At 45.3% G+C, this 26,316-nt stretch overlaps 1 protein-coding gene across 2 annotated transcripts in view; it reads right to left on the reverse strand.

Moving 5' to 3' along the window:
- Positions 1 to 730: 730 nt before the first annotated feature.
- INCENP (inner centromere protein) overlaps positions 731 to 26,316 on the reverse strand; it is an 88,380-nt gene continuing 62,794 nt past the window's right edge. For both annotated transcript variants that reach the window (XM_069223216.1, XM_069223217.1), the window contains 3 exons: positions 23,907 to 24,110; positions 23,307 to 23,463; positions 731 to 1,336 (listed from right to left, as the gene is read on the reverse strand). In XM_069223216.1, the coding sequence (XP_069079317.1) occupies positions 1,122 to 1,336; positions 23,307 to 23,463; positions 23,907 to 24,110 (576 nt within the window). In that variant the 3' untranslated portion in view covers positions 731 to 1,121. The remainder of the gene's footprint in view (positions 1,337 to 23,306; positions 23,464 to 23,906; positions 24,111 to 26,316) is intronic.

Consider the following 26,316-nt stretch of genomic DNA (forward strand, 5'->3'; position numbering starts at 1 on the left):
CCAATCTTTATCATACCGGTTAGACGGAGGATATTCACACACATACATATAGTAAAGTCACCCCTGATGGATTCTTTGCCCATCAAGGTTTGCCTCAAAGGCTATAGGTTAACCAGCTTGGTTTATATGTACTAATGAGTTATCAGCGCAAAAAGGAGACGGCCACAATGCAGGATATATGCAACAAAACTGCTGGTTTCAATAAGAAGGTATATTTTATAAGAATAAGCATGTGAGCAACTGAAAAACCAATGAAGGGAAATAAAGTACTTTAGAAGCCCTGATATTTAGGACATTCTATGTACATGAAGAAACAAAGGACCAAACTTATTTTTAAGTGCTGTTTGGACCTGCTTCTTGGGACTGAGAACACATCGTAGCGGAACATACCTGTAAAAGCAAGTTTAAAAAACAAAAACAAAAAAAACAGTTCTGCATGGTACAGTAGAACTGTTGGCGCATCACATCAGTCAGCAGCTTGCCTGCAAGAAACAAAGACATCAGCAAGATGCATATGCTGAGGGGAAAGAACATTCAATGCAAGATTAGGGATGCCAAGGTTCCGTCCCTGCTTAGTCCTTAAACTCAAGCACAAGTTATGCCAGAGACATGTAAAAGCCCCCCCCCCCGCGCCCAGTATAAATAACCAATGAAGAAACGTAAGAGTGAATGGCATTTTAAATTTAGATATCCAACCCTTTCTACTCCCCCCAAAAGACAGCAAGGAAGGGTAGCTATATAGAACTAAACTTTAATAATATATTCTAAAAAATAATTAAGTAATTCTTGCATTCTTGCAACACCATTTTTTAAAATTACATGTACATTAAAAAAAAGAAAACAGACAAGCACCAAACTCCAAGTAAAGAGATGGCATACATACAGGTCCACAGGCAATCTTTATATACAGTGAAGCCAAAACAGTCTGTGCCAAAGACAAAGGTCACAGTCTGAACAGTTATTGATATTTCAGCAGCAATTCCGTGCCAGTGCTCTACAGATTCAGCCCAGGTAGCAAAGTCTGTGCCAGTACAGAGCATTGTTGCACTTTTGAAAGCATCCGCCAACCCTAGGCAACCCCTTGTATGCTCTCTGGCAGCAAGTGCTGCAGGCAACAGTAGCTAGTATTTCTTGGAGCCATATGGTATGAGCACATTGGAGCGGTGATTTGTCAGTGGTGGTGAATGCCAAACTGCGGAGCTGGTTCGCTTGAGGTAGCGGGGTTTGTTCTTGTAAAACATTTCTTCGAGTTTGGGGCTCTCAATGCGTCCAAAGGTACGGTCAACATTAATAGGGTTGTAGAACTGTTGGCGCATCGCATCAGTCAGCAGCTTGCCTGCAAGAAACAAAAACATCAGCAATTCGTAAGTATCTCCATACATTTACCAACTAAAAAAGACATTCCAGCCGATGACCTCAAATTGGTCATACTACAACAAAGTCAAAGATTACATATTGTGATATTACACATGGTCAGTGTTAATTTTATAGACACCTGCATTAAAGTTGCTTAATTCACTGCCAATCAGACTCGAACTGACAATGGGTAACTACAAGCTTACAGAATCTATGAAATATCCAGTGCTGTTAAATAGCAAAGCTACCCATCCGTAATTATTATGCATCACATCCTTACGGTCCTGATTAGGACTACACCTCAGAGTCCTAAGGTTTATTAGCGTTTGGAAAATATACATGCTAGACGCAGACTTGTGAACTCTCATTTTCACCCTCTCCTACTCATCTAAGAGGAAAAAAAAATATTCTATTCCCGTGGAGATCGACAAAAAGTTGTTTATACATTAAACTCTTTTCTCATCTCTAATAATTTTGATTATCCATCCAACTGGATTTTCGGTTCTCTGAAGTCACTTAAGACTACATTAAAATAATAGATTTTCCTGTACAGGCCAAAAGGTTAATAGTCTTAAAAATGAGAATGCCACTCCGATTTAGCTGCGCACATACAAACCGGGATAACACTTGATACCGTGGTTGAAGAGAATCTTGACCAACTGGGTGGGGCAAGCAAATAATTTTACATATGAATATCTGCAGTGGAAATTATGCTTCTGATCTCCTGCCCTGACGCCGGTACCCAACATCAAATGTGATCTACAAGACTGCAATCTTATGCATTCAGATCGTCCATACAAGTTTGATAGATTGCTTATGATAACGTGAATGGAACTGGTGCACAATTTCTAATTTAATGAGATTGTCACACTACATCAGTCTGCATTCAGAAAACAGATATAGCCATGTTTAGCTTTTTTTTTTTTTAAAGTCCTTTCCCAAACCAAATTATTTTGGTAGTGTCCCTTAAATAAATCGTCAGATATGTCCAAAACGTTCACACCATTGTCAATCCACAAATCCGCCCACATTTGTTAAAAACTTACTGAGAAAACTAAAAAGCATGGTTCTGAAACGATACACAAGGTGTCACCCACAAAGAAGACAATTGTATAGACAGGTGCACACGAAGAATGGCTTCACATAGATTTGTCTATGGTGCAATATGTATGGGAGTGACAGTAGGATAGACCGGAGTTTAACTGGCCAATACTAGCCCATCAAGCTGTTTTTCTGCATGTTCTAAAAAGCTGGTCTTAACTGAAGTGTACCAGATACTGAGTGGGTCCGCTTAAGTGTTGGACTCCAGACAAAGTTCTGCCCTCAGCGATATGTTGCTAATAGCAATCCAATTCCACAGATCCTGCGCCTCTTATATAATGCATGCTGGTTGTATAGTCCATATGAACCAGCACCAATGGGCCAGCTATCCAAGGAAGAAAAGCCTGTAGAGCATGAAAGATGGCCTTCAACTCCATACTTCTGCTAGGCAAGGCTTTCTCTTGCATGGACCACTTTCTCTGAATTTGTAGGTCCTGCAGGGAAGTGTGTGTATCACGAAGTCAGGAATATGAAGATGAAATGTGAGGCCTTGAGATAAGAGAAACCTAAGACTACCACACAAGGGTGTTCATGTTTGGAGTGATGGTCAGAATATCGTCGAAAGAACCCTCCTCCTGTATCCATGCTTCTGCTATTCTTCCTGAAGTGGCCTCATCTTCAGACGCACAAGAAGCACTAGCCTGATTGTGGAAGATATGCCTAGCGAGGCCTAGTACATACTTACTGAAACTGACCTTTTTCTGAAAGCTTGATTGCCAGATGTCCTAATTTGTGTTGTCTGTCCTGGGATAAATATGACTTGATGTGAATTGTGTCTAGAAGAGCTCCTAGAAACATTATGTTATGTTTTGGGATGGTATATGATTTTTGCGAATTGACTGTGAGACCTAATTTGTAAAATAGGTCGAGACAGGCCTATCTGGATACGGTTGCTTGTTTTGGCCTTGAGGAGCCAATCGTCCAAGTAGGGAAATACTGGATGACTGATTCCTGAGTGGCTGCTACTGGTGCCAGGCACTCTGAATATACACGGTGCAGACTTCATGCCAAATGGGAGAACTTTGAACTGGTAATGAGTACCTGCTATGGCAGAGGTCTCCAAACTTTTTAATGCCACGCCCGCCCCCCCCCCCCCCCCCCCCCCAGTTGAAAAATAAAAATCATTGGGCCCCCCTCAGAATTTCACAATTATTTTATAAACATGGCAATGTTTAAATATGTCTAAACCTATTTAAACATTGCAGTTAAGTACAGTTACCTTTTTAAAACTGCAATAACATGCTTCTGGTTAAAACAAAGGCCTATTATCTGTATAATATTTATTTTGGCCAGGGTCTGCGGCCCCCCATGGAATCACTTGAGCCCCCCCCCCAGTTTGAAGACCTCTGTGCTATGGTGAAGCGAAGATATTTTCTGTGCTTGGGATGAACGTGGATGTGAAAATAGGAGTCTTGCAATTCGAGTGGTCATAAAATCTCTTCTGTCGAGGAGAGTCAAGATATCTGAAAGGGTGACCATCCGAAATGACTGCATCTGAACATCATCCTCAGTTTTCTTAAGGCCTGAATGGGTCTCCGTTGCCCAGTCTTCTTTCTTCAGGAAGAATCTGGAATAGAAGCCTATGTCTCTGAGAAAACAGAACTCTTCACTGCTCCTTTTGCATGCATGGAGAGGGGCTCTTTTCAATAAGTAAAGATGGGGGTGCTCCCCTTCAGGGGCAATTTGGTGAATTTATATACATTCCACAGTATGACCATTCTCGACCAGGTCTGATAGCCAATTTGTCTGCTATTTGTTTCAATATTTGGAAATATATGGAAATCTTTACACACAGCGGTGTAGAGATGCAACAGTGGCTTGTACCAGTTGTAGGTCACTGCTTATAACCGGTTTATTTGGTCTCAGGTTTGTTTTCAGCGGAGCGGTGTTTGGTGTAGGCCACTGCAGGTGGCTGTCGATATTACAGTTAAGGTACTCAATATTGTGACTGAAAGGGTTGATACTGATGGCATTTGTACACACCTCTGCAGGATGAAAATCCTTTCCTGGAGTCCCCGAAAGGACGCTTTGTTGTTTTGGAGGGTGCCGAGGGATCTTGCAGTATCTGTGCCGGTCTTAATTATTCAGAGAACATCGTCAATGTACTTACCGAAAACTCTTTCCATAGTAAGTCTTGTCTAGGACTTTAGATTGTACCTCTGGTCTGAAAGATTTTGCTTTCAACAGTTCTTGGCATCTAAAAACCCGTGCTCCAGCCAGCTGGCAAAAGCCTGTTGCAGTGATTTCTAGGGTGCAATTTATTACCTCAGAGGAGGTGCGCTCTCCTTTCTGTAGTATCTTGATCACTTCTGTTTTGTCTTCCGGGATGAGGTCTATTAGATTACCAATGTCTGATCACATCTGCCTGTCATAGCGGCCTAAAATAGCCAGGGCATTTGCAGCTAGCACTACAGTGGCAAACATGAAGGAGAATCTTTGGCCCAGATTGTCTAAACATCTACCCTCCTTGTCTGGTGGTGAAGAGGTGGCAGGCAGAAGGATTTTTGGATCGTCTTAGCGTCGCTTGTGAAATAAGCGAGTCAGGTTTGGGATGACCGCTTAAACATGTAGGGTAATCCTCAGGAGCCTTATAATTTTTGTGTATCCGGGGTAGCACTGCTGCCACTCTAGCCAGGCTCTCCATAATTTTTATCCCCTCCTCCCAGATGTAGTCAGTTATGGGGATGGCTCACAGATTTCCTCATCTGCTCCTTGAAGTCCAAGGAAACTGTTTGATGGAAGTGGGAAGACTAAATCGGTTGGCTGCTCCCTATCCATCAAGCTGTGAAATACTCCTACATCCTCCAGCAGCAAATCAGATTGACGTGATGGTGTGGGAATGAGATACTCATCCCACTCATTTTGCAAAGGAAGATGCTCCTGAATTTCTCTTCCTCTTTACTCAACAGACGAAGAAACGTCCCCCCTTGGTACTGGCTGCCATCATTGTACATGGCATAATTCTTGGAGTTACTGGGAGAGAAAAAAAACGGCAGTGTAGATGATGCAATATGAGGTGGCACCTGAAGCTCTGGTGTGTCAGGAAACTTTATAGTCTTATAACATAGCTTGCAAGTCTTGCACTAAGGAGATAGGTACTTGCATGTTTTCTTGTCTGATAATCTCTCCTTTGCGGAAGAGAGAAATATTGATCATCATCCTCAGACGTCATCGCCCTGGCATTTAACCAGGAACTCAGATGGTCTATGCACAGTTCCAAATTGTCCTCCTTCATCCGACTCCTCTAAATCCAATAGAAGTGAAGGAGGAAAAGGCGAGACCTTACTTTGTGAAGTAATGGATAGTGTAATTGTCTTTTTGGTCACATTTAGTATCAACGATGTTGTTGATATTTCCGGCACCGTGGGTTTTGTCATCGACAGTCTTCTTTGCTGTTACCATCCACGGTGGTGCTGTTGTGGATGGTACCGTCAACAGTGGGTGATCCTAATCGACATGGCCGTGTTGACTGTCATCGTAGTTCCTGCCAACAATGGTCTTGGTGAGAAGGTAACAACCGCTGGTGCGGTCGCCGACTATGGTTTTGTGAGTTTTAGACATGGAAGGTTTTCCAATTTAAAAAAAAAAAAAATGTTTAAGTAGGATAGTAGGCCGAGGAGGCATTCTGAGGAGATAGTGTTTCTTCTCCTTTCGCAGAGGGGTCTTTAGGATGGGATATGAAGGCCTTCTTACCTTCCTCACATGGTCTGTCGGAGGACCTCACCCATTTCCTAGACCTTTCTGAAGTGTCTGTCCTCTTCAGAGTTGGTTGCCTTTTGGCCCTTGGACTTCTGTAGCCACAGAAGCAGCCTCCCTTCCGTGTCTTTAAGGGCCTTTGTAGAATAGGTTTTATACATTTTGCAGTCCTTCACCTGGTGACTGGGGTCGAGGTAGTAGAGGCATTCTTTAAGTGGATCTTCCACCACTAGATGTTTACTGCCGCAGATTAGACAGATAATTTTTATTTTTTATTTTTATTTTTTTTTAAAAAAGAGTTCATTCGTTCTGGTTGAGCTATTAATTCACAGAAATGAGAAGGGAAAAAAAAACTGAGCAGAGCTAAGGGAGACTCCCTTCACACGACGTGCAGTAGAAAATCTAAGGGAAACAGCGTATCTGGGGAGTGTTCTAGAGGGTGCTGTCCCCTGATTGGTCATAGCTCAAGTTTGGTCATTGCCATTAAGGACTACGGTAATGATACATACTATGTTATAATACTGTGGGACTCCCACTTTGACGACAGGGAGTGATTCAAGCATGAGCACCTGTAGGAAAGTACCCTCTTTCTTGGATTTATTACCCCATTTTCTGCCTGTTGTCGGTGTGTGTAAGGACACGCCTCCTTGGCATGGTTACCCCCTGGTTTTTTGCCTTTGCTGATGCCAAGTTATGATTTGAAAGTGTGCTGGGACCCTGCTAATCAGGCCCCAGCACCAGTGTTCTTTCCCTAAACTGTACCTTTGTCTCCACAACTGGCACAACCCTGGCACCCAGGTAAGTCCCTTGTAACTGGTACCAAGGGCCCTGATGCCAGGGAAGGTCTCAAAGGGGTGAATGTCTTATGCCACCCTGAGGACCCCTCACTCAGCCCATGCACACTGCTTGCCAGCTTGTGTGTGCTGGTGGGGAGAAAATGACTAAGTCGAAATGGCACTCCCCTCAGGGTGCCATGCCAACCTCACACTGCCTATGGCATAGATAAGTCACCCCTCTAGCAGGTCTTACAGCCCTAAGGCAGGGTGCACTATACCACAGGTGAGGGCATAGGTGCATGAGCACTATGCCCCTACAGTGTCTAAGCAAAACCTTGGACATTGTAAGTGCAGGGTAGCCATAAGAGTATATGGTCTGGGAGTCTGTCATACACGAACTCCACAGCACCATAATGGCTACACTTAAAACTGAAGTTTGGTATCAACCTTCTCAGCACAATAAATGCACACTGATGATGCCAGTGTGCACTTTATTGTAAAAATACACCCAGAGGGCATCTTAGAGATGCCCCCTGAAAACATACCCGACTCCAGTGTGGGCCGACTAGTTTTTGCCAGCCTGCCACACACCAGACATGTTGCTGGCCACATGGGGAGAGTGCCTTTGTCACTCTGTGGCCAGGAACAAAGCCTGTACTGGGTGGAGGTGCTTCTCACCTCCCATTGCAGGAACTAACACCTAGCGGTCAGCCTCAAAGGCTCACCACCTTTGTTACAGCGCCACAGGGCATCCCAGCTAGTGGAGATGCCTGCCCCTCCAGCCACTGCCCCCACTTTTGGCAGCAAGGCTGGAGGAGATAATGAGAAAAACAAGGAGGAGTCACTCCCCATTCAGGACAACCCCTAAGGTGTCCTGAGCTGAGGTGACTCTTACTTTTAGAAATCCTCCATCTTGCAGATGGAGGATTCCCCCAATAGGATTAGGGATGTGCCCCCCTCCCCACAGGGAGGAGGCAGAAAGAGGGTGTAGCCACCCTCAGGGCCAGTAGCCTTTGGCTACTGCCCTCCCAGACCTAAACACACCCCTAAATTGAGTATCTAGGGGCTTCCAGAACGGAGGAAACTAGATTCCTGCAACCTGAAGACGAAGGACTGCTGACCTAAAGCCCTGCACAGAAGACTGACGACAACGACTGCTTTGGCCCCAGCCCTACCAGCCTGTCTCCCCACTTCAAGAAAAACTGCAACAGCGACGCATCCAACAGGGACCAGCGACCACTGAAGCCTCAGAGGACTGCCCTGCATCTAAAAGGACCAAGAAGCTCCAGAGAACAGCGGCCCTGTTCAACAAACCTGCAACTTTGCAACAAAGAAGCAACTTTTAAAGACCACACGTTTCCCGCCGGAAGCGTGAGACTTTCCACTCTGCACCAGACGCCCCCGGCTCGACCTGCGGAAAAACTAACTCTACAGGGAGGACTCCCCGGCAACTGCGAGCCCGTGAGTAGCCAGAGTTGACCCCCCCCCCCCCCCTGAACCCCCACAGCGACGCCTGCAGAGGAAATCCAGAGGCCCCCCCCCCCTGACCGCGACTGCCTGCACCCGCAACCCCCAGGACCTGAAGGAACCGAACTGTGTGACTCTCCTCCTGCATCCACAGCTAGGTGTGTAGTAGGTCCTACTCCACCTGGACTCTTCTGGATTGTGTCCCCTTATTCCCCAGGACTTCCTCTTCAGAAATCCACCGCTGGTTTCTTGCAGTCCTGTCTAGGTGTTACCTTTTCTTAATTCTCTATGTGGTAATTACCTTTGAGGTTTCCTAGTATATCCCCCACCCCCCCCCCATCCCTTTTATACTATCCATTCCACTTACCTAGGTGGGGGTCCTGTGTTTGCATTTTATTTTAGAATATTGTTTGGGCTCCACTAGGGTTACTATTGTGTATTTGACCAGGGCGTAATAGATCTTAATGCAGAGTACGACCCATATAGAGATGGTCTGCTTCTGCACTGCCTGACCTTTCTTCACACCCACATACCCTACAAAGTTGATTGTAAATAAAGATTTCTGGGTGAATGACCTAAGTTGAACACCAGCACGCCTTTTAGGTCCAGGCGGTGGAGTCTCTCCTCTTCCTTAAAAGGATGTGGGTGTGTGCAAAAAGTAAGCAAGGTGACGGTTTGGCCGACATGAACGGGCGTGAACACTTTTGGCAGAAAAGAGGCCCTAGTGGGAAGCACTACTTTGCCAGGATAGAGAAAAAGGCGGGGTGGCTTTGATGACAATGCCTGCAGCTCAGTTACTCTGCGGTCACATGTAATTGCCACAAGGAAGGGGCATTTTAAACATGAGAAGCCTGAGAGGACTATAGGAGAGGCTAAAAAGGAGCACACATAAAAACAGTCAAATCCCAATGGGGCATGATGAATGGGGATGGAGGAAAAAGATGTTTAAGACCTTTGAGGGACCTACGATCAACAGGTGACAAAAAGTTGTCCATTTCTGTTATTATGCAGTTGCAAATATACTTGAAGAGTGCCCAGAGCAGAGCCCTGCTGGGCAAGAGAGAATGAACAGGACCTCAGAGAAAGGGACAAAAGGGGATCAAAAGACTTGCCTGTGCACCATGGCTAAAAATTTCCCCCAAAGACAGGTGTATTATATTTTGGTGGAGGGACGCTTGGTTGCCAAGATTAAATAAGACTTTATAAGGCTGTCAGCTGCTGCAGCTCAATTTCCACAAAAGACGGCAGCAAGTGGACAGGTTTGGGTGCAGAACCCTCCCCGGCTGCTGTGAAGAAGTTCCTCCCGGAAAAAGTCTGATCTGAGGATCACTTGACATGCTCGCAGCTCAGAATACCAGACTAGTCATGCCCAGTCTGGAGCCACCAAGATTACTTGGGCCCAGTCAGTCTTGATCTTCTTTAGAACACTGGGCAGGAGTGGTATGGGCAGAAAAGCATACAGGAGGCCTGAACTCCACTAGAGATGAGTCTCCGAGCGATTTCTGCCTTGGAAATTACAATGTGCAAAACTGCTGACAATGTGCATTCTCTGTGGAGGTGAGCAGATGTAACCAAAGCCCTCCCCACTGCCGAAAGAGGCCTTGTGCCACCTCCGGATGGAGATGCTATTTGTGATCTCCTAGGTATTTGACTTCACCCACTCTTGCACTGAAAGCCCACCAGGTGTTAAACCACCAAGTATATGCCACAATGGTCCAGCCACGTACACAGGCACAGAGCCTCTTGAAGGATCCACAACCGCCCCCCTCATTGCAGTAAAACATTCCCTTGATAGAGGGAAGAAAAGCTTTCAATGCCAGCCGGATCACACAGAGCTCTGGCATGTTGATGTAGAGTTCAGTTTCCACCGGAGAGCAGATGCCTCCAATCTCCATCCCTGTCCAACCCATCCCATGAGTGACGCATCCATCACTGTCAGATCTAGTTGGGGAAGAGAGAGGGCACATTCTGACAATCACACTTCGTTCACCACCACTGCAGATCTTTCTCAGTTCCCTCCGAGATCAGGACCCTGTCAGAGATTCCCTAGAAGCTGCGCCCACTGGAACTTTTCCTTTGTAGGAAGCTGGTTCTATGTAAAGTATACCAAATGAGGTATACCATCCAAAGAGCCCGGGGGTTCCCTTACTAGTGGACAGGAGCTTGCTCTAGCAATCTGAAGGTGCCCTCTGTGGTGTAATTGAGCAGCCTTGGGCCCATCAGAGGAGTATTAGACATTTATCATAGAGACATTCAAATGCGACAGGTCAAGAGGGAGATCCACATCAATCTACAAAAATAAGGCACCAGAATCAATAGGATCAGTTAAGTACGTTTTGTAAGAAAATTAGTTACTTACCTGTAACTTTAGTTCTCCAGTATTGGAATCTTTCATAGATTCACAGTCATCGAGATGGGAGCCCTCAGTACATTTAACCAAGCAGTGTTACCATAGATTTAAACCTAAGGGCCCTTAAGCCTCTTAACTATCAGTCATTTTAAGAAAAAGGACCAAACTTAAGAATCCACCAATCAGGTGACACCACCCTTTATAACCCTCCTGAGAGAAGCTCCAGTACCTCAGATTTTCAAAGCACAAGTGCGTATAACATGAAAAAGAGGGGAAGGTTTGCTTCTCCGGGCAAGCGGGCGGGTCGCATGTGAATCCATGAAAGATTCCAATACTGGAGAACTAAAGTTACATGTAAGTAACTAATTTTCTAACTCCAGTATTGGAACTTTCATAGATTCACATGCTTGAATCAGAGTAGTAAGCAGTACAAATGCACTTTGTAATACTCCTGCAATTTGTTCAACACACACTGAAAGCATGTTAACACACCAATATATAGAAAATCTTTTTTTTTAACCTTATAGGCACATCACTAAGTATTTAACATGAATCTGAGACGACTAGTCAGACAGTGTGCATACCTGACATTAGGATGGTAGGATGAAAGAAGTAGCTCACCTTCACTGGAAAAGAATCCGGAGGATTGCTTGTCCCACCGCTACCTCTCCTTGAGATAATGCTTCCAAGCAAGAATGTCTGGTAAACGTATGGCAGCTCTTCCAAGTTGCTGCTCTACAAATGTCTTGCAGCGGCATACCAGCAAACATCGCTGCTGAAGAAGAAACTGCTTGCGTCAAATGCGCACGCACAGAAGATTGTAGTGACTTGTCAGATGGCAAAATTTAATTGCTGAGGAGATCCATCTAGCTATGCTTCGTTTAGAGAGCGATTGACCCCGTCTGGGTGCACTGTAAGCCACAAGTAGTTGGTTTGATCTACGAAATGGTTTAGTCCTGTCTAAAATAGAATTTAATACAAACTTTAATTTCTAAAGAGTGTAAGGTTCTCTTCGCTGGAGTCGTCCGAAAGAATGCCTTGAAAACTGAGGGCTCATTCAGATGAAAATCCGAAGGGACCTTTGGAATAAAATGTGGATTAGTGCGCAAGATTAGTCTCTTTTTTAATTTGTAAAAAAAAAAAAAGCTCCTGTATGGAAAGTGCTTGTATCTCACGGACTCGTCTGGCTGATGCGAGGGCAACAAGTAAGACAACTTTCCAGGAGAGGAATTTTATGGAAGTTCTATGGATTAGCTCGAAAGGCTGCTTCATAAGTTGCGTGAGAACAATATTTAAATTCCAAAAGGGAGGAGGTGGTCTGAATGGTGGGAACACTCTGAAAAGCCCTTTCAGAAATTGCTTAATCAATTTAGAGGACCATAACGAAGGTGAAGAGTCTGAGCGCCTATAAGAAGCAATCGCCGCAAGGTGAACCTTTATAGAGTAATCCACAAAGCCTAAAGTGCGCTAAATGCAACAAATAAGGTAATATCTGCTCTGGAAATTAGCAAAGATCATCAATTTGCTGTTGATGACACCACAAACAAAACTTTTTCCACGTACATGAGTAAGCCTTATTGGTGATGGCTGGTCTGGCTTTGTAAATAATGTTCCTGCAGAATGTTTAATTGTGCAAATTCCCTGTGCTCAGGCGCCATGCTGATAATCGCATTGATTGAGGATCCGGATGCAAGATTGTTAGCAGATGCAGTTATATTCTCAGTGGGATGCGAGGCGACACTGACCGAAGAAGCAGCTCCGTGAACCAATGTTGACGAGGCCAGTATGGGGCTATTAATATTGCATGGTTCTCTCCATCTTTGTTAGGACTCTAGGGATCAAGGGGATTGGAGGAAAAGCGTATGCAAAGATTCTTAACCAAGATATGGAAAATGCATTTCCCCCTTGATCCATTTTGGTGATGCCAGCTTGCAAAGAATCGGCATTTGGCGTTCAATCCGCTCGCTGGTGAATGTCACGATTGGGTGTTCCCCACTGAGAAAAAATGTGGTTGACCGGGGGAAAATCGGTCCAGTTCCCATTCGTGACACATTGATTTTTGCCTGCTGAGCGACTTTACTACCGTGTTCTGAACGCCTGGAAGGTGCACTCCTGTGAGCAGGATGCCATGCAGCGCCATCCAGTTCCAGATCTTTTGAGCTTCCCTGGAGAGAGGAAGAGATCTTGTGCCTCCATGTTTGTTGAGCTAATGCACCACAGTGGTGTTGTCCGTTCTTATTACCACTTCTGAAGCCTGTAAAGCTAGATGAACTGCTTTGAGCTCCAGCAGATTGATGTGCATTGTCTGCAACTCTAGTGGCCACTTGCCACTTATCTGCAGGTCCTGTAAAACCGCTCCAGTTTCCCTCCAAAGAGGCATCTGTGGTGACTGTCCACAGTGCCAAGCAACGAAGACAGGATAGACAGATGATGTTTCTGAGACCACCACACCAGAGCTTTGGTGTTTGCCTGAGTAATGTTTATCTGATCTTCAAGCTTCTTGAAACCTGGAGTCATTGTAGATTGAGCTGCTCTTGCAGGGGGGCTCATTTTGAGTCTGCAGAGAGGAACTAGGAGCTATGCATGAGTGCATCATGCCCAATATGGACTTGAAGAAGCGTACTGAAATCTATTCTTTTCTTTGTATTGATCTTGCTAGAGATATTAGTTTCTGCCTTTCCGCAGTGGGACATGCCTGGTGGATTGAGTGTCCAGTTTTGCCCATAGAAAGGTGATCATGTGTGATGGTTGGGGTTTGGATTTCTCCCAGTTGAGAGTCAGGCCTAAGCCGCTGAGCAAGGAAAAGCACTTCCTTGTTGACCTGCGTGCTCCTACATAGGTGTTTGCTTTTATCAGCCAATTGTCTAGGTATGGGAATACTTGATGTTTTCTTCTCCTGAGAAAGGTTGTAATAGGAGGTAGGCACTTCGTGAATATTCTGGGAGCTGACTTTAGACCAAATGGAAGGACTCTGAATTGAAAATGGCTTCCGGCTACCATGAATCTCAGGTATGGTCTGTGGTCTGGGTGGGCTGGGTGAATGGGGTTGTGGAAATAGGCATCCTTTAGGTCTAGGGTAGACATAAAATCTCCCAGGTTCAACCGCAGAAGGACATCCTGTAGGCTTATGTGGAAAGACTTATCTCAAGTAGGTGTTTAATTCTCTGAGATCAAGGATTGGTCTCCAGTTCTTCCACTTTTTGCGAATGAAAAAGAATCTGGAGTAAGAACTTTTCCTCTCTGTGATGGAGGCACCCTTTCTATTGCGCTCTTGAGGAGCATTTTGTTGATCTCTTGAGTTGTTCTACATACTTCGGTGAAGTTCTGTGAGGAGGATTGGGAGGAGGCATTTGGACAAACTCTAGTGTGTGTCCATGCTTTACGAGCTGTAAGACCCACTTGTCCGATGTTATGGTTTGCCATTGTTGGAAAAACAAATATCTTTCCGCCTAGAACTGGGGGAGGATGGTAGGGGCAGCTGGAGCCTTGGATACATCATGCTCTGCGAGCTGAGTCTTTAGCAGGACGAGCAGAACATCCCCTGGAGCCAGACCTGTTGTACGCCGCTTGTGGCGGCTGCTTTTAGGTGTAATATTGACAAAACTGCTGAGAAGGGGAAAGATACGATGGTATCTGTGTTGCTGGTAGCCTCTCCTATATGAAGGCATCCCACACCCTCTCGTGGCTCGAAAGGAAGGCTTCCGATACTGGGGAGTCCCTAAAGATTTTACTGTATCTGTGTCTGATTTATTTGACTGCAATGTATCGTCAATGTTTGCCAAACCATGCTTGGCCATCAAAAGGAAGATCTAGGATCTTATTCTGCATGGAACGATGTGGCCTTTAACCAACCTGGACTCCGAAGGACAGCCGAACCTGCGAGCTGACGAAACGCAGTAGTGGCTATAGCCATCGCACAATCTATCATTTCCGCCGATGTACGTTCTCCCTCATGCAATGTCTTTTTTGCTCCCAATTTAACATACTCAGGCAACTGACCAAGATGCGGGGCTAGGTTCGCTCATAATTGCCCATCATATCTGGCTAACACTGCTAGGGAGTTCACTGCTCTTATGAGGCTAGACATTGACAAGCCTCTTCCCGAGGTTATCCAACCGTCTACCCTCTGTCTGGAGGTGAGGAAATTGGAACAGACGGATTTTTGGATATTCTGTGCCGCTTGAGCAACCACTGTATCTGGATGGGGGTGACCAGTCAAACATGCTGGGGCATCCTCTGGTGCCTTGTACTTCTTGTCCAAGTGAGGAAGCACTGCTGTGACTGTAGCAGGGTTGTGCATGACCTTCTAACCCTCTTCCCATATAAAACTGACTAGCCGTATGGGGTGTACTGTTTTCTGGAAAGGTTATTTAAAATCATATAGAAAGCAATTCGTAGGCTTGGATGGCATAGGAAGTTCAAAACACTTATCAGGATTCTATCATCTTTTGGAAAGAGCAGCTGTCATCTGGAGGAGACTTTACTTTTGGCTGAGAAGGAGCTGGAATAATTCATCCCACTCCGACTGTGTCTAGGAGCTCTCCTTCTTGATCTCCCTCCAAAAGGTCTGTGAAATAGACGATGAAGGAGGCTGCAGTTGTCCCCGAGGAGGAAAGCGTCTACTATAGTCTGCAAGCATCGCTCTTAGATCAGATAGTAAAGAGCTTGGCATGTATACATCCTCCTGATATACCTGGTCCCCTGCGTAGTACTACGGGTTATAGGTTTCGCCATACTCGTCGTCGTCACCTTGATATTTAAATTTAAACTGTGAGGGGCTGTGCGCTGTCCCAAATGGTCCCTCATCATCAGTCTTCATCATCCTCCAACAGATAGCCTAGTAAAATAACCCCTCTGATGCTAGTACAAGTATGCTGTGAAGTTAGTTTTTCCTGACTTCTGCATATTTTTTCCCCCTCGTCGGAGTCCACATGGAGATTTTGATCGTCAACAGCTTCAAAGTGGAAGCTACCGAAGGGGGTGTCGACGATGAAGATGGCAATGAGGACACCATTGTTACTACCATCAACTATGACATGTAGGTCCTTGTTGACAGTGGAAGGATCACCGTCCGCGATGTCGTCAGCAGTATTAATGTGGAAACAGTCGTCAATGGTAAGAAGGCACTCAACGATGTAGACGATGAGGCTGTCGCCGATGGTACAGTCTCTGCCAGAGGTCTGTCCACCACAGGAGCAGAGGAGGGCCTTTTGAAAGGTTCAGCAGACGTAGATGGAGGCACAGAAGATTATTTTTTTTAGGCCTTTCAGAGCTGCTGGCATGCCCTCTTTCCCTTTTGGTAGAGCATTTGTGAGGTGAAGAGAAAGGGCTTTGGTCTTTATAAGACCCTGAGGGGGTCTTTTTGTGGGCCTTTCATGGCTGCTCTGAGGAAGATCTTGAAGGAGATCTAGGTCTCTGATGACTTTCTGGACGATGTTAAGGAGTCATCGCTGTCTGAATCAGAGACTGGGTTATCTCTAGATTTAAGTTTCTGCAGCCATATTAATAATCTGCCCTCTCTATCGATCAGGGTCTTAGAAGAGAAAGTACGTCATACTTTGCAGTCCTTAGCAGAGTGGTCTGGGTGAAGCCAGTATATGCAGTCCCAATGAGGTTCTTAAGAGTGTAATCTCTTTTTCCCACAGGTTTTGCAGGATCTGAACAAACGTTTCCTTTTCTGGTCAGACATGCTGTAGGCCTTACCCACAATCAGTCAGAACACGTTTTTAGAAGAATAAGCTTAAAGCTATTTCAAAAGATATGAAGAATAGAGCTGAGCTCTGAGGAGACTCCCTAGCACGAGGTGCAGTAGGAGATCTGAGGTACTGGAGCTTCTCTCAGGAGGGTTCTAAAGGGTGGTGTCTCCTGACTGGTGGATTTTGAAGTTTGGCCCTTTTTCTTAAAATGACTCTGATAGAGTGTTAAATTAAGAGGCATAAGGGCCCTTGGGTTTAAATCTATGGTAACACTGCTTGGTTAAATGTACTGGGGGCTCCCAACTCGACGACTGGGAATGATTCAAGCATGTGACTCTATGAAAGTTCCAGTACTGGAGTACTATAAGTGCCCTTCCCTGGCTGTTCTCCAGACACATCCTATATGTAGTGGTGCACACTACAGGAGGGTAGTCTCAAGCTAAGCGCACATAAAGAAGTGAAGGATCGCTGCAGTTGCCTGTGATCAAGAAAAAAGGGCAGGCCTCACCTAAAAGTTCCGTTCACCTTGCACAAAAATTCTACAGTCCGCACCCATCCTCTACCATTCACTACACAGCAGTGTTTCTAGACATTAAAACAGCCCATTACCAACAGTCTTCGTTTAATTTTTTAAAGGGAGCTATGTCACCTGCCTTCTCACCAGTGTTTGGAATCTCCACTCTCCAGCCAGAAGACTGAAGGTAATACACTACTGCTGTCTAAGGAAATGGTCTTCACCTTCCACCTTGAGCCATGCTACAACCAGGGGCATCTATAAGGGATTCACACCTCTTTATATTTAATACTTTGAACCAAACTGGAGGATAATCATCACTAAACATTCACTCCAGCATTTGCACACCCTAAAGCTCTTAATATCAGGCAGCACCAGTCCAGCCATTACTTTATGCTTTTAACCCCAGCACTGATCACTTTACTTTGTTGGTGCAGGGGTCTAGTGGTATGGTAGCCTTGCAGTAGACAGACTGCTTTGCCGGATTATAGTGCCTAGGAAAATACCCAATACATACACATCACTATCTTTACATATGGTTTACATATCATCTTGTATCATCAAATTGCATGCCCTTTCAAATGCAACCTCTATATTTCTAAACCCAGCATGAAAAACTGACTTTTAGAACCAGGATCAGAAGACCAGCCTTTTGAGGAAAGGTTGGGGGGTGGGGGTGGGACCTCAAGGAAATTCTGAAATTGGAAAGCTCTCTCCTCAGAAGACTCCACAGGTTGAACTTTTGTTACCAAAGGTTCTCAGTCTGATGGAATAATTAAAGTCAAGTGAGTGAAAGTTCTGTACTCCATCTTTATTCACGAAAGCGTGTTTTAAATGTTATATGTTTTTGAACATATTCAGAGTAAATTACAAATCAATATGACATTCATAACTGGTTATGAATGTTTATGGTTGTGTACTGTGCATATGTTCTAGAAGGTTGGAGGGAAGAAGAACTACTTTGGAACCATTTTTTCTTTAATCTCTTGCAGAATGCAAGGTCACCGTTCACAATCAATGCAATTATTCCTCTAGGCGCTTGCTCAATTCGGTTTCAATGAAGAATCACGTGCGTAAAGTCCAAGGGCCACAACAGTGCAGGCATTTCAGGAGGGCTCCAGCAGGCACTGAGCGGAATTTATCCGATACATGAATTCTGTACAAACAACTACAGCTGCTTAGGTAAACACTGCCTCAGCCGACTTGCAAGAGACTAGATACAGATAAGAGCAGGCTCGCACAACTACAGAAATTGTACTATGCTTTTGAAACAGATAAGATTTAATCTATACACCAGAATAGTTTCCTTTGGCACTTAGAAGTGCTTGAGCTTAGGGTAGGGACTGCTGTTGAAATTAGGATAATGTGTTGTATTGTTAATTAGAAGGTATTTAGTAAATACATGAAATCCACTGGTATTTGGAAGGTGAATCATTTCTGAATCTGTGCAATATCCATAGTAATGACTAACTTGGATTCTAATCCATGCAAAAGTACAGTATTATGTCCTAGATACGGTGAAAGTCAAGATTAAAGCGACTTTAGCGGGCTTGTTAGTAATGAGGTACTATTTTTAGAGACAGAAAAGGTGGTGTTAAGAAAGTGGATGGGAGTTTTCAAGGGAGGGCTAGTGGACCTTGCCTGAAAGAAAAAAGAAAAAAAAAAGAAAGAAAAAAGTAAATATGAAAAAAAGGCACTCTGATAAAGGGACTAAATGTAAAGGCAATGTTAAAACTGTTCCCTTTATAACAAGGTTAGTCCTCGCACTACAAGTGGTGAAGAAGTCAATTGCAATACAATGAGTCTCACCCTAAGCAGAACAAAAGACCACTTTGTGTAAGATCAGACAGGGCAGTGCTTTGTTATACAATTTAGATGGCTGGAAATGCAATCACGGTACTGATGTTCACTACCTAAAAAGTGTCACTTACTTGGATGGTTGTATCATGGATTCTGTTATGGTGATATCATGGAGGACCCTCATAATCAGTACATGGTTGACCATACCATTATGAGGCAAACAATAAGTGCAGACCTGTGTCTGGACAATGTTCCAAAGAATGTAAAGGGCTAACCAAGATGTGTTCAGAAAGAGCTTCACATTATGAGGGCCGAAAGCTCAAGATTGAGTGTGGATTGTGGTGTGGGGTTTGCATGATTCCAGATTTGGTTCTTTATTTCTCTTTAGCCTTGGTACATGCTCAAGGAGCGGGATTAAAAGTTCACTAAAGTGTTATAAAAGACAATGTTACACATCATTGGTTCAAAGACTAGAATTTTCAATAAGGATGTGGAAGAACCCATATGTTACTGGTTGATTTAACCTGAACGAGGAGGAGAGGTTGGCTGCTTATTGCTTTTTTTGGCAAATGCCAGCTCAGCTCTGATGATGTAGAAACAAATACCTGCAAAGAAGGAGGGCCAAGGTATACCACAGAGCTTGAGCAGATGCTAAGTTGCTTTGCTCGAAGAGTTAGTGAAAGTCAACCTTTCCTGCCTTGGACAGGGCTCAGTCCTCCTTGTGCAGGAGTTTTAGGGTTACTTTTGGCCAGGTCAGAAGGCTGGGCTATAGAAAAGTTTCAGGGCCCAGTTCCATCCTCAGGACCGAGTCCATTCAAGTAGTTCAAGCAGCAACAGCTTCCTCTTCCTGCTGCCAAATAGAGATAAGTTTCCTACAGCAGAGAAAGTGCCTACTTACCTTAAAGCAAGTTAAGGAGAATATCAATTTTGTAACACCCCCGCCGCCCCACTTTTTAAAAGGCGGGGTCAACTTAGTAGGATTTCTCCAACGCTAGAACAGCAATGACCTATGCAGTTTATGGGGCAGATATTCAAGTACAACGAAGAAAGAGGTGGTCAAGAGTTGCCTGGTTGAGCTCCCATTTGTGAAAGGTTGTCCGTGTTCTGCTTAGTGGATCTGCCAAAGTGTTGGATACCTTCCGCTCCGATTGTTATATGATGGTGGAGAACCCAATGCCACAGTTTCTGTGCCTGAAGAGACAGCGCCTGTGATCCTGTACCCCCCTGCTTGTTGAGGTAACGCATGACTGGTGTTGTCAGTTCTTATCAACACAGAGGAAGGCATTGAGCGCCAGGAAAACTGCCTTTAATTCCAATATGTTGATGTGGAGTGCCGATTCCTGTATGGGCCATCTCCCTCTCACTGATAGGTCCTGTAAGTGTGCGCCCCAACCCTCTAGCGACGCATCGGGTAGAATGTGCACTGGTTTGTCTTTCAGGAAGGAAAGACCGTCCAAGATGAGGGGTGCCTTTCCATCAATTCAAGGCTTGTCTCACTGGTAAGATTATTTGGACAATATCTTCGAAAGATCCGTTTGTTTCCACTGAATGTCCAATTATTGTTGAAGTGTTCTCATGTGAAGGCGACAGTTTGTTATCAACGGAATGCACGAATATGGCATCCCCAGAAAAGATTAGTAAGTTCGGACAGAAGTGGACCTTCTGCTGAGACGGCTTGCTAGGTTTCGAAGTTTTTCCCATCTGTCCGGAGAAGCAAAAGCTCTTGCTCGCTGCATGTCCAAAACAGTCCCTAGAAAGGTGATGTTGTTGGACGGATCTAGTTGAGACTTAGTGTAGTTGACGGTTAGTCCCAACACCTCGAAGAGGAACAAGCATTTTTCTGCGTCTCTGGCTCCCTTGGACACTGTTCGTGCCTTTATACCTAGTCGTCCAAGTACGGGAACACCAGGAGTCCCAACTGCCTGAGGTAGGCTGTGACTGGGGCCAGAACCTTGGTGAAAACTGGTAGGAATTTCCTGTGACTGGGATGAATAGGGATATGGAAGTATGCGTCCTGGAGATCCAAGGACGTCTTGAAATCTCTTTGGTTAAGCAACTGTAGCACATCTTGGAGGGTGATCATATGAAACGATTGTTTCTTCAATAATTTGTTCAGAGACCGAAGGTCTAAAATAAGTCGCCGGTCTCCTGTCTTTTTCCGTATGAGGAAGAAGCGAGAGTAGAAGCCTGTTCCCCTCTGAGCCTTCGGTACGATCTCTGCTCCCTTGTCTACCAAGATGGCAATCTTTACTAGGAGTTTTTAGATGGGCAGGTGGGGGTCCTCCTGGTGGCACTTCTGGAGGAGATTGATAAAACTTGTGTGTCCCTTGCTTACAATATCGAGAACCCATCTGTCTGATGTGATCTGGGACCATTGCTGGAAGAAGTTGCAAATTCTGCCCCCTATCAGAGTGCTTGGATAGGGGTTGGGTGCAGGCAACTGATGGAGGTCAGTGCTTTTTCACCGCGTCCTTGCTCTTATTAGAGGATTTTCCCTTTGTGGTTTGACGGAAGGATCCAGATGATAGTTGCTGATATGTGTGCAGCTGCTGTTGACCAATGGTGGTGCGAAATTGACTTTGGTAGAGCGGATACTGCCGATATTGATGTAATCCACCCCTGTAAGAATAAAGCCCCCTTCCCCTTGCTCCTCGAAAAGGCTGCTGTTTAAATTGTAGCATACCCAGGGATCTAGCCATTTGTGTCCATCAATTGCATGCGTCGTTGACATGCTTGCCGAATAATATCTCGGCGTCGTAAGGCACATCTAGGATCTTCAGTTGCACTTCTGGGTGAAAATATGTCACTTTCAGACACCCCGACGTCTCAATACAGCAGCCCCAGCTAACTGGCGGAAACCTGTAGATGAGACATCGACAGCACAGTCTATAATTTCTGCAGAGATCTTCTCACCTTCTTTCAGGTATTTTATGCACTTCAGCTCTATTATCTTCAGGCAGGTCGATGAACTGGGAGATATCCGACCACATCTGATGTCATATCTTCCCAGGGAGTTTGTTGCTCTGACCGTGGTGGCCGCCATAGTTGAAAATTTCTTTCCAATATAATCTAACCGCCGCCCTTCTCTATCCGGGGGTGCAGCAAGTGGGGAAGACAGATTCCTGGACCTACGCTAGGCTGCTTGAGATATCACTGAGTGTGATTTGGGGTGACCAATTAAGCAGACTGGTGAGTTGTTTGGCGCTTTGTACTTCTTGTCCAGCCTTGGCAGCACCGCTGGGAGTGAAGATGGGGTCTGCATGACTTTAAGGCCCTCCTCACAAATAAAGTCAACAATCGGTATAGCTCCAACAAATTTCCTAGTGTCCTCCTTAAAATCATAGAGGAAACAATCCGACTGCTTAGACGTTAAGGGCAGTTGGAACCTCTTTGTTAATCTCTCCATCACACTATGGAAACCACCAGTGTCTTGTGGAGAATCAACTGGTGGCGGTGTAGAAGGGGATGGCGTCTGAGTGATACTCGTCCCATTCCTGGAGAAGCTATTCTGTGTCCTGTATCTCACCCTCTTCTTGCTTGTCATCTGACGAAGGCAGATCGTTACCCTGACCTGACGATGGGACTGGAATAGGTCCTACAGACTATGTTGAGAACTTAGATGCAGACAGTGGCAGGGAGCTTGATTTCTTAATCTTCTTGGAGGTGGTAGCTGGAGTGGAAGGCTCAGAGTGAACCTTATCAACATGTTTCCTTGAGGTTAAGGGATATTCATCAGCTCTTTCCTTGAAAGAATGTAGTCTCTTGGCTGACTTACTGGTTTTGGGAAAGAAACTCTCCACAGATCTCTTACTCTTCTTTGAGGCCACAGAGGTATCACTGTCTGTCTCAGCGAGAGACTGTCTGGACTTACGTTTCTGAAGCCAAAGAAGGAGCATGGGTTCTCTATCTCAGAGTCATGCTGGGAAATGTTCTACAAATCTTGCAGTCTTTCACCTTATGCTCTGGGTGAAGACAGTATATGCAGTCCTTGTGGGGGTCCTCACAATGAAGTCTTAGCTTACCACAAGTGCTACAAGGTCTAAATAAACCTTTCTTAGCTTTAGACATGCTGACAAAGTACAGCTGATAAGTTAGAATGAAATATCTGGAAAACATCACCTGAAGAGAAGATAAACTAAGCAGAACTCAGGGAGACTCCCTTACACACTACGTGCAGTAGAAAATCTGAGACACTGAACCTCTTTGTTGAGGGTTCTAAAGGGGTGGTCTCGCCCGATTGGCTGAACTTTGGGCCTTTTCTAATGAAGCTAATAAGCTGTGAATGTATTTTTTATCACTGACTACAATGGAAAGAAAAAAATAATAATACATTGTACTGTTTTCTATGTATCGTGGGACTCTCACTTCGACGACAGGGAATAAGTCAAGCATGTGAATCTATGAAAGATAACCCAATACTGGAGAAGACTGAATACCAACCTGAAGCAAACCTATATCGTCAGATGAATAACTACCACAACAGCTGTGTCCAAAACTTTGTTCCCAACACCTTTCGCTCATCATGCAACCCTGAAAAATGATTTACTCACCGGATGCCCAAGCTGGAATCGGTTTACGGGGCTCACTCTCATCATCCGTAGAGTCACCACTGTTAATATCCATCCCATAATCCTCATCACAGATCTTAGGTGGCTTTGGCTTACTGCCCTGTGGCGTCATTTTGTACGATTCACTAGCAGGAGATTTCTAGAAAAAATAGGAAAATGGAGTAAATAACAGAACTAGCTATTTAAGAGAAGAACAAGTCAAAAATGCCACTAGGTCTTGTTCTGATGCTCACCAAACACATGTAAGCTTAAGAATACTCCATAAACATTTTCAAAGAGGTAATACTGGCACGAAAAAGTGTTGAACCCACATAGACATGTTTCAAAGAAAGGTGCAAAAGTTACCACACCCAGAACAGACTGGAGAAGAAAGGTTGTCAGATAAATATTTTACTTGAATACTGCTTAACTGCCCACTGCTCTCCAGGAATGTTGGTCAATTGTATTACATGCCCAAATACTACCTAAGTTCAGCAATGAATGTAGTTGGGGAAAATTATGGCTATTGCAGGCTTACAAAATATACTAGTCAGCTGTCCAGCTGTGAAAAATACAAATACATAGAGCCAAGTTTGTGCTTACTGGAACATCCAAAGTGACATTAAGAGATTTTGCAACCAATGCTGCCTGCTGTTCCTTAGCCTTCATTTCCCGCTCCTCCTTGGCTCGCCGCTCCTCTCTGAGCCGCCTCTCCTGCTCCTCTTTGGCTCTCCTTTCTTGCTCCTCCTTGGCTCGCCGCTCCTGCTCCAGTTCCTTGCGCAGTTTTTCTTGGCGTTCTTGCTGTTCCTGCTCACAGAGAAATAACCATATAACGTGGTGCTGCTCTTCAATTTAGTTCAAGCAACAATGCTGCATCTAACAAATCAATAAAAAAAATTAAAAAAAATAGCTTCACAATTTGAAGAGTATCAATGTGCATGTGGTTGGTATAGGAAATTAGCTATGTAGTGTACCAAACTAGGAGTTCACCATATACAGTCCAGTCGACCCTTATTGGCTTACAGGGCTTAAATTAATAACTCCAAATGCTCTGTAGTAGTGTGGGCGAGCAGTTCAGGCTTATCAGAGGGTAGTTAAGAATGTGCTGAACACACATTCAAGACCCAAGACGCACCCACTTCTGGCCTTAAAGTAGGGACTAAAATCCTTAGAGCCACCAGTCTGTCTGGGTGTAGATGCTGGTGGAAAGGGTAGCCTCAATCGCTACTGCTAAACTCAATCGGGGGCACGTGTGACAGAAAAAGACTACCCGTTGGGGACTGGGTGACCAGTCTAACAGAAGTAAATTTTTGTTTGGGGTGGGTGGATTGGACGTATCGGAGGGAGTCTCTGGAGCAAGGGCACACCGTCTGTAGGCTCAGATTCAGCTGTGGGGCTCAGATGCAGAGGTTTTTTTTTTGGCTGGTGGGTCACTTGCGTTGGAGACTCACTTTTTAGGTCGATCTGGAGACGGACAAAACAGGACAACAAGGACACTCTCAATGATCGCCTCAGTTATGCTGTTGTCCCACAGCAGTAGGTCTGTCTTGGCAGACCAGCTTGGACGCTTAACAAGCCCCGTCTGCTGCAAGGGCTCCAGTACCCTGGGTACTGGTGCAGGGAGGCTCAGTGAGTCAGGGAATGGATAGGTCACCAAGGCTGCACTCCTGGACACTTGTGATCCTCTTCTTAGCGAGTGGCTCCCCGAGTGGACCCAGATAGTCAGCAAAACTAGGGACCAGGCAGTTGAGGTTGGTGCAGGAAGTGGCTCCTCCACCCCAAGGGAGATGCTGGCTGGTTGGCGAAATGTTGGCAGGCCTCAGAGGCTTTAGAAGGATGCACAGCTGCAGGACAAGTCAAGTCTTTGCAACTGCCAGGACAGAGCACGTAGGCAGGCTTTGGCACCAAAGTCCACAGCTCTTACGTGGTTCAGCTCTTTCACTCGTCTGACTACAGGAAAACAAAGACAGAGCTGTTGATGTCAGGGGGCCACCTAAATACTAGATTTAAGTGTGTTAAGGGTGTGACTAGCCTGGAAGTGCAACAAGCCTACTGCACAGCTAATTTCCCGCCTGACCTGGTGCCAAATGGACCTCAGGGCAGGGGGTGGCATTCCACAGGTCTGTGGAAGCTAGGGTCATATATTATAGAGTGGCAGAGGGTTTGAAGCCTCCAGCCCAGATATGCTGATTTACTAGTCATCCCTGCTGGAGAAGGTGATAACTCCTTCCGTCGGCGCAGGCACTGTTTCTGGCCTCAGAGCGTGAGCTGTCACCTCCAGAAACGAGTCTGTTGTGGCATGATGCTCGATACCAGTCAGCCAACACTAAAAAAACTAGCAGGTTTTAGGAGGCACCGCTATAGCGCCCTCTGGGTGCATGGCAGTGGCAGCCTGCATGCAACTGGTAAGGGAGGAAGGGGGCGGGGCTGTGGACCATCGGTCGGATTCCCCAAGGCCAGGGGGCTGCGGATGAAGGGATACTGCTAATCAGGATCACATGCGCCAGGAATATTCGTCAAATCCAGTCGCGGTCAGGGGGGTCCTCCGGATTCAAGCTGCAGGTGGTGTAGTGTTGGCAGGGAGGTGTCAGCTCAGGATAGACTAGGTCAGAATCACCTGGGGACATTCTCTGGACCAGTGGGCCACCAGGACATGGGTTGTAGGTGCTTGGTGCAGAGAGGGCAGAACTCTGGGATCCGGGCTGTTCTGGAGTCCTTTTGGAGGTTTCTTGTGGATAGGGCTGCTGTCCTCTGGAGTTCTTGGTCCTCTGGTGAACAGGCAGATTTTCAAGCACAAGGGTAATGCTCCTGTAACAAGTGTTACAGGAGTATTAAGAGGACCCTCTCAGGGTTCGCATGTGAATCTATGAAAGATACCAATACTGGAGAACCAAAGTTACAAGTAAGCAACTCATTTTCTTCTCCAGTAGTGGATCCTTCATAGATTTGCATGCTTGAATCAGAATAGCAAGTAGTTAATATAAGTATGCTTCTGAAACAATATAAATACTGA

Source organism: Pleurodeles waltl, chromosome 3_1 (assembly GCF_031143425.1).
Source record: "Pleurodeles waltl isolate 20211129_DDA chromosome 3_1, aPleWal1.hap1.20221129, whole genome shotgun sequence".
NCBI classification, from domain to species: Eukaryota; Metazoa; Chordata; class Amphibia; order Caudata; family Salamandridae; genus Pleurodeles; species Pleurodeles waltl.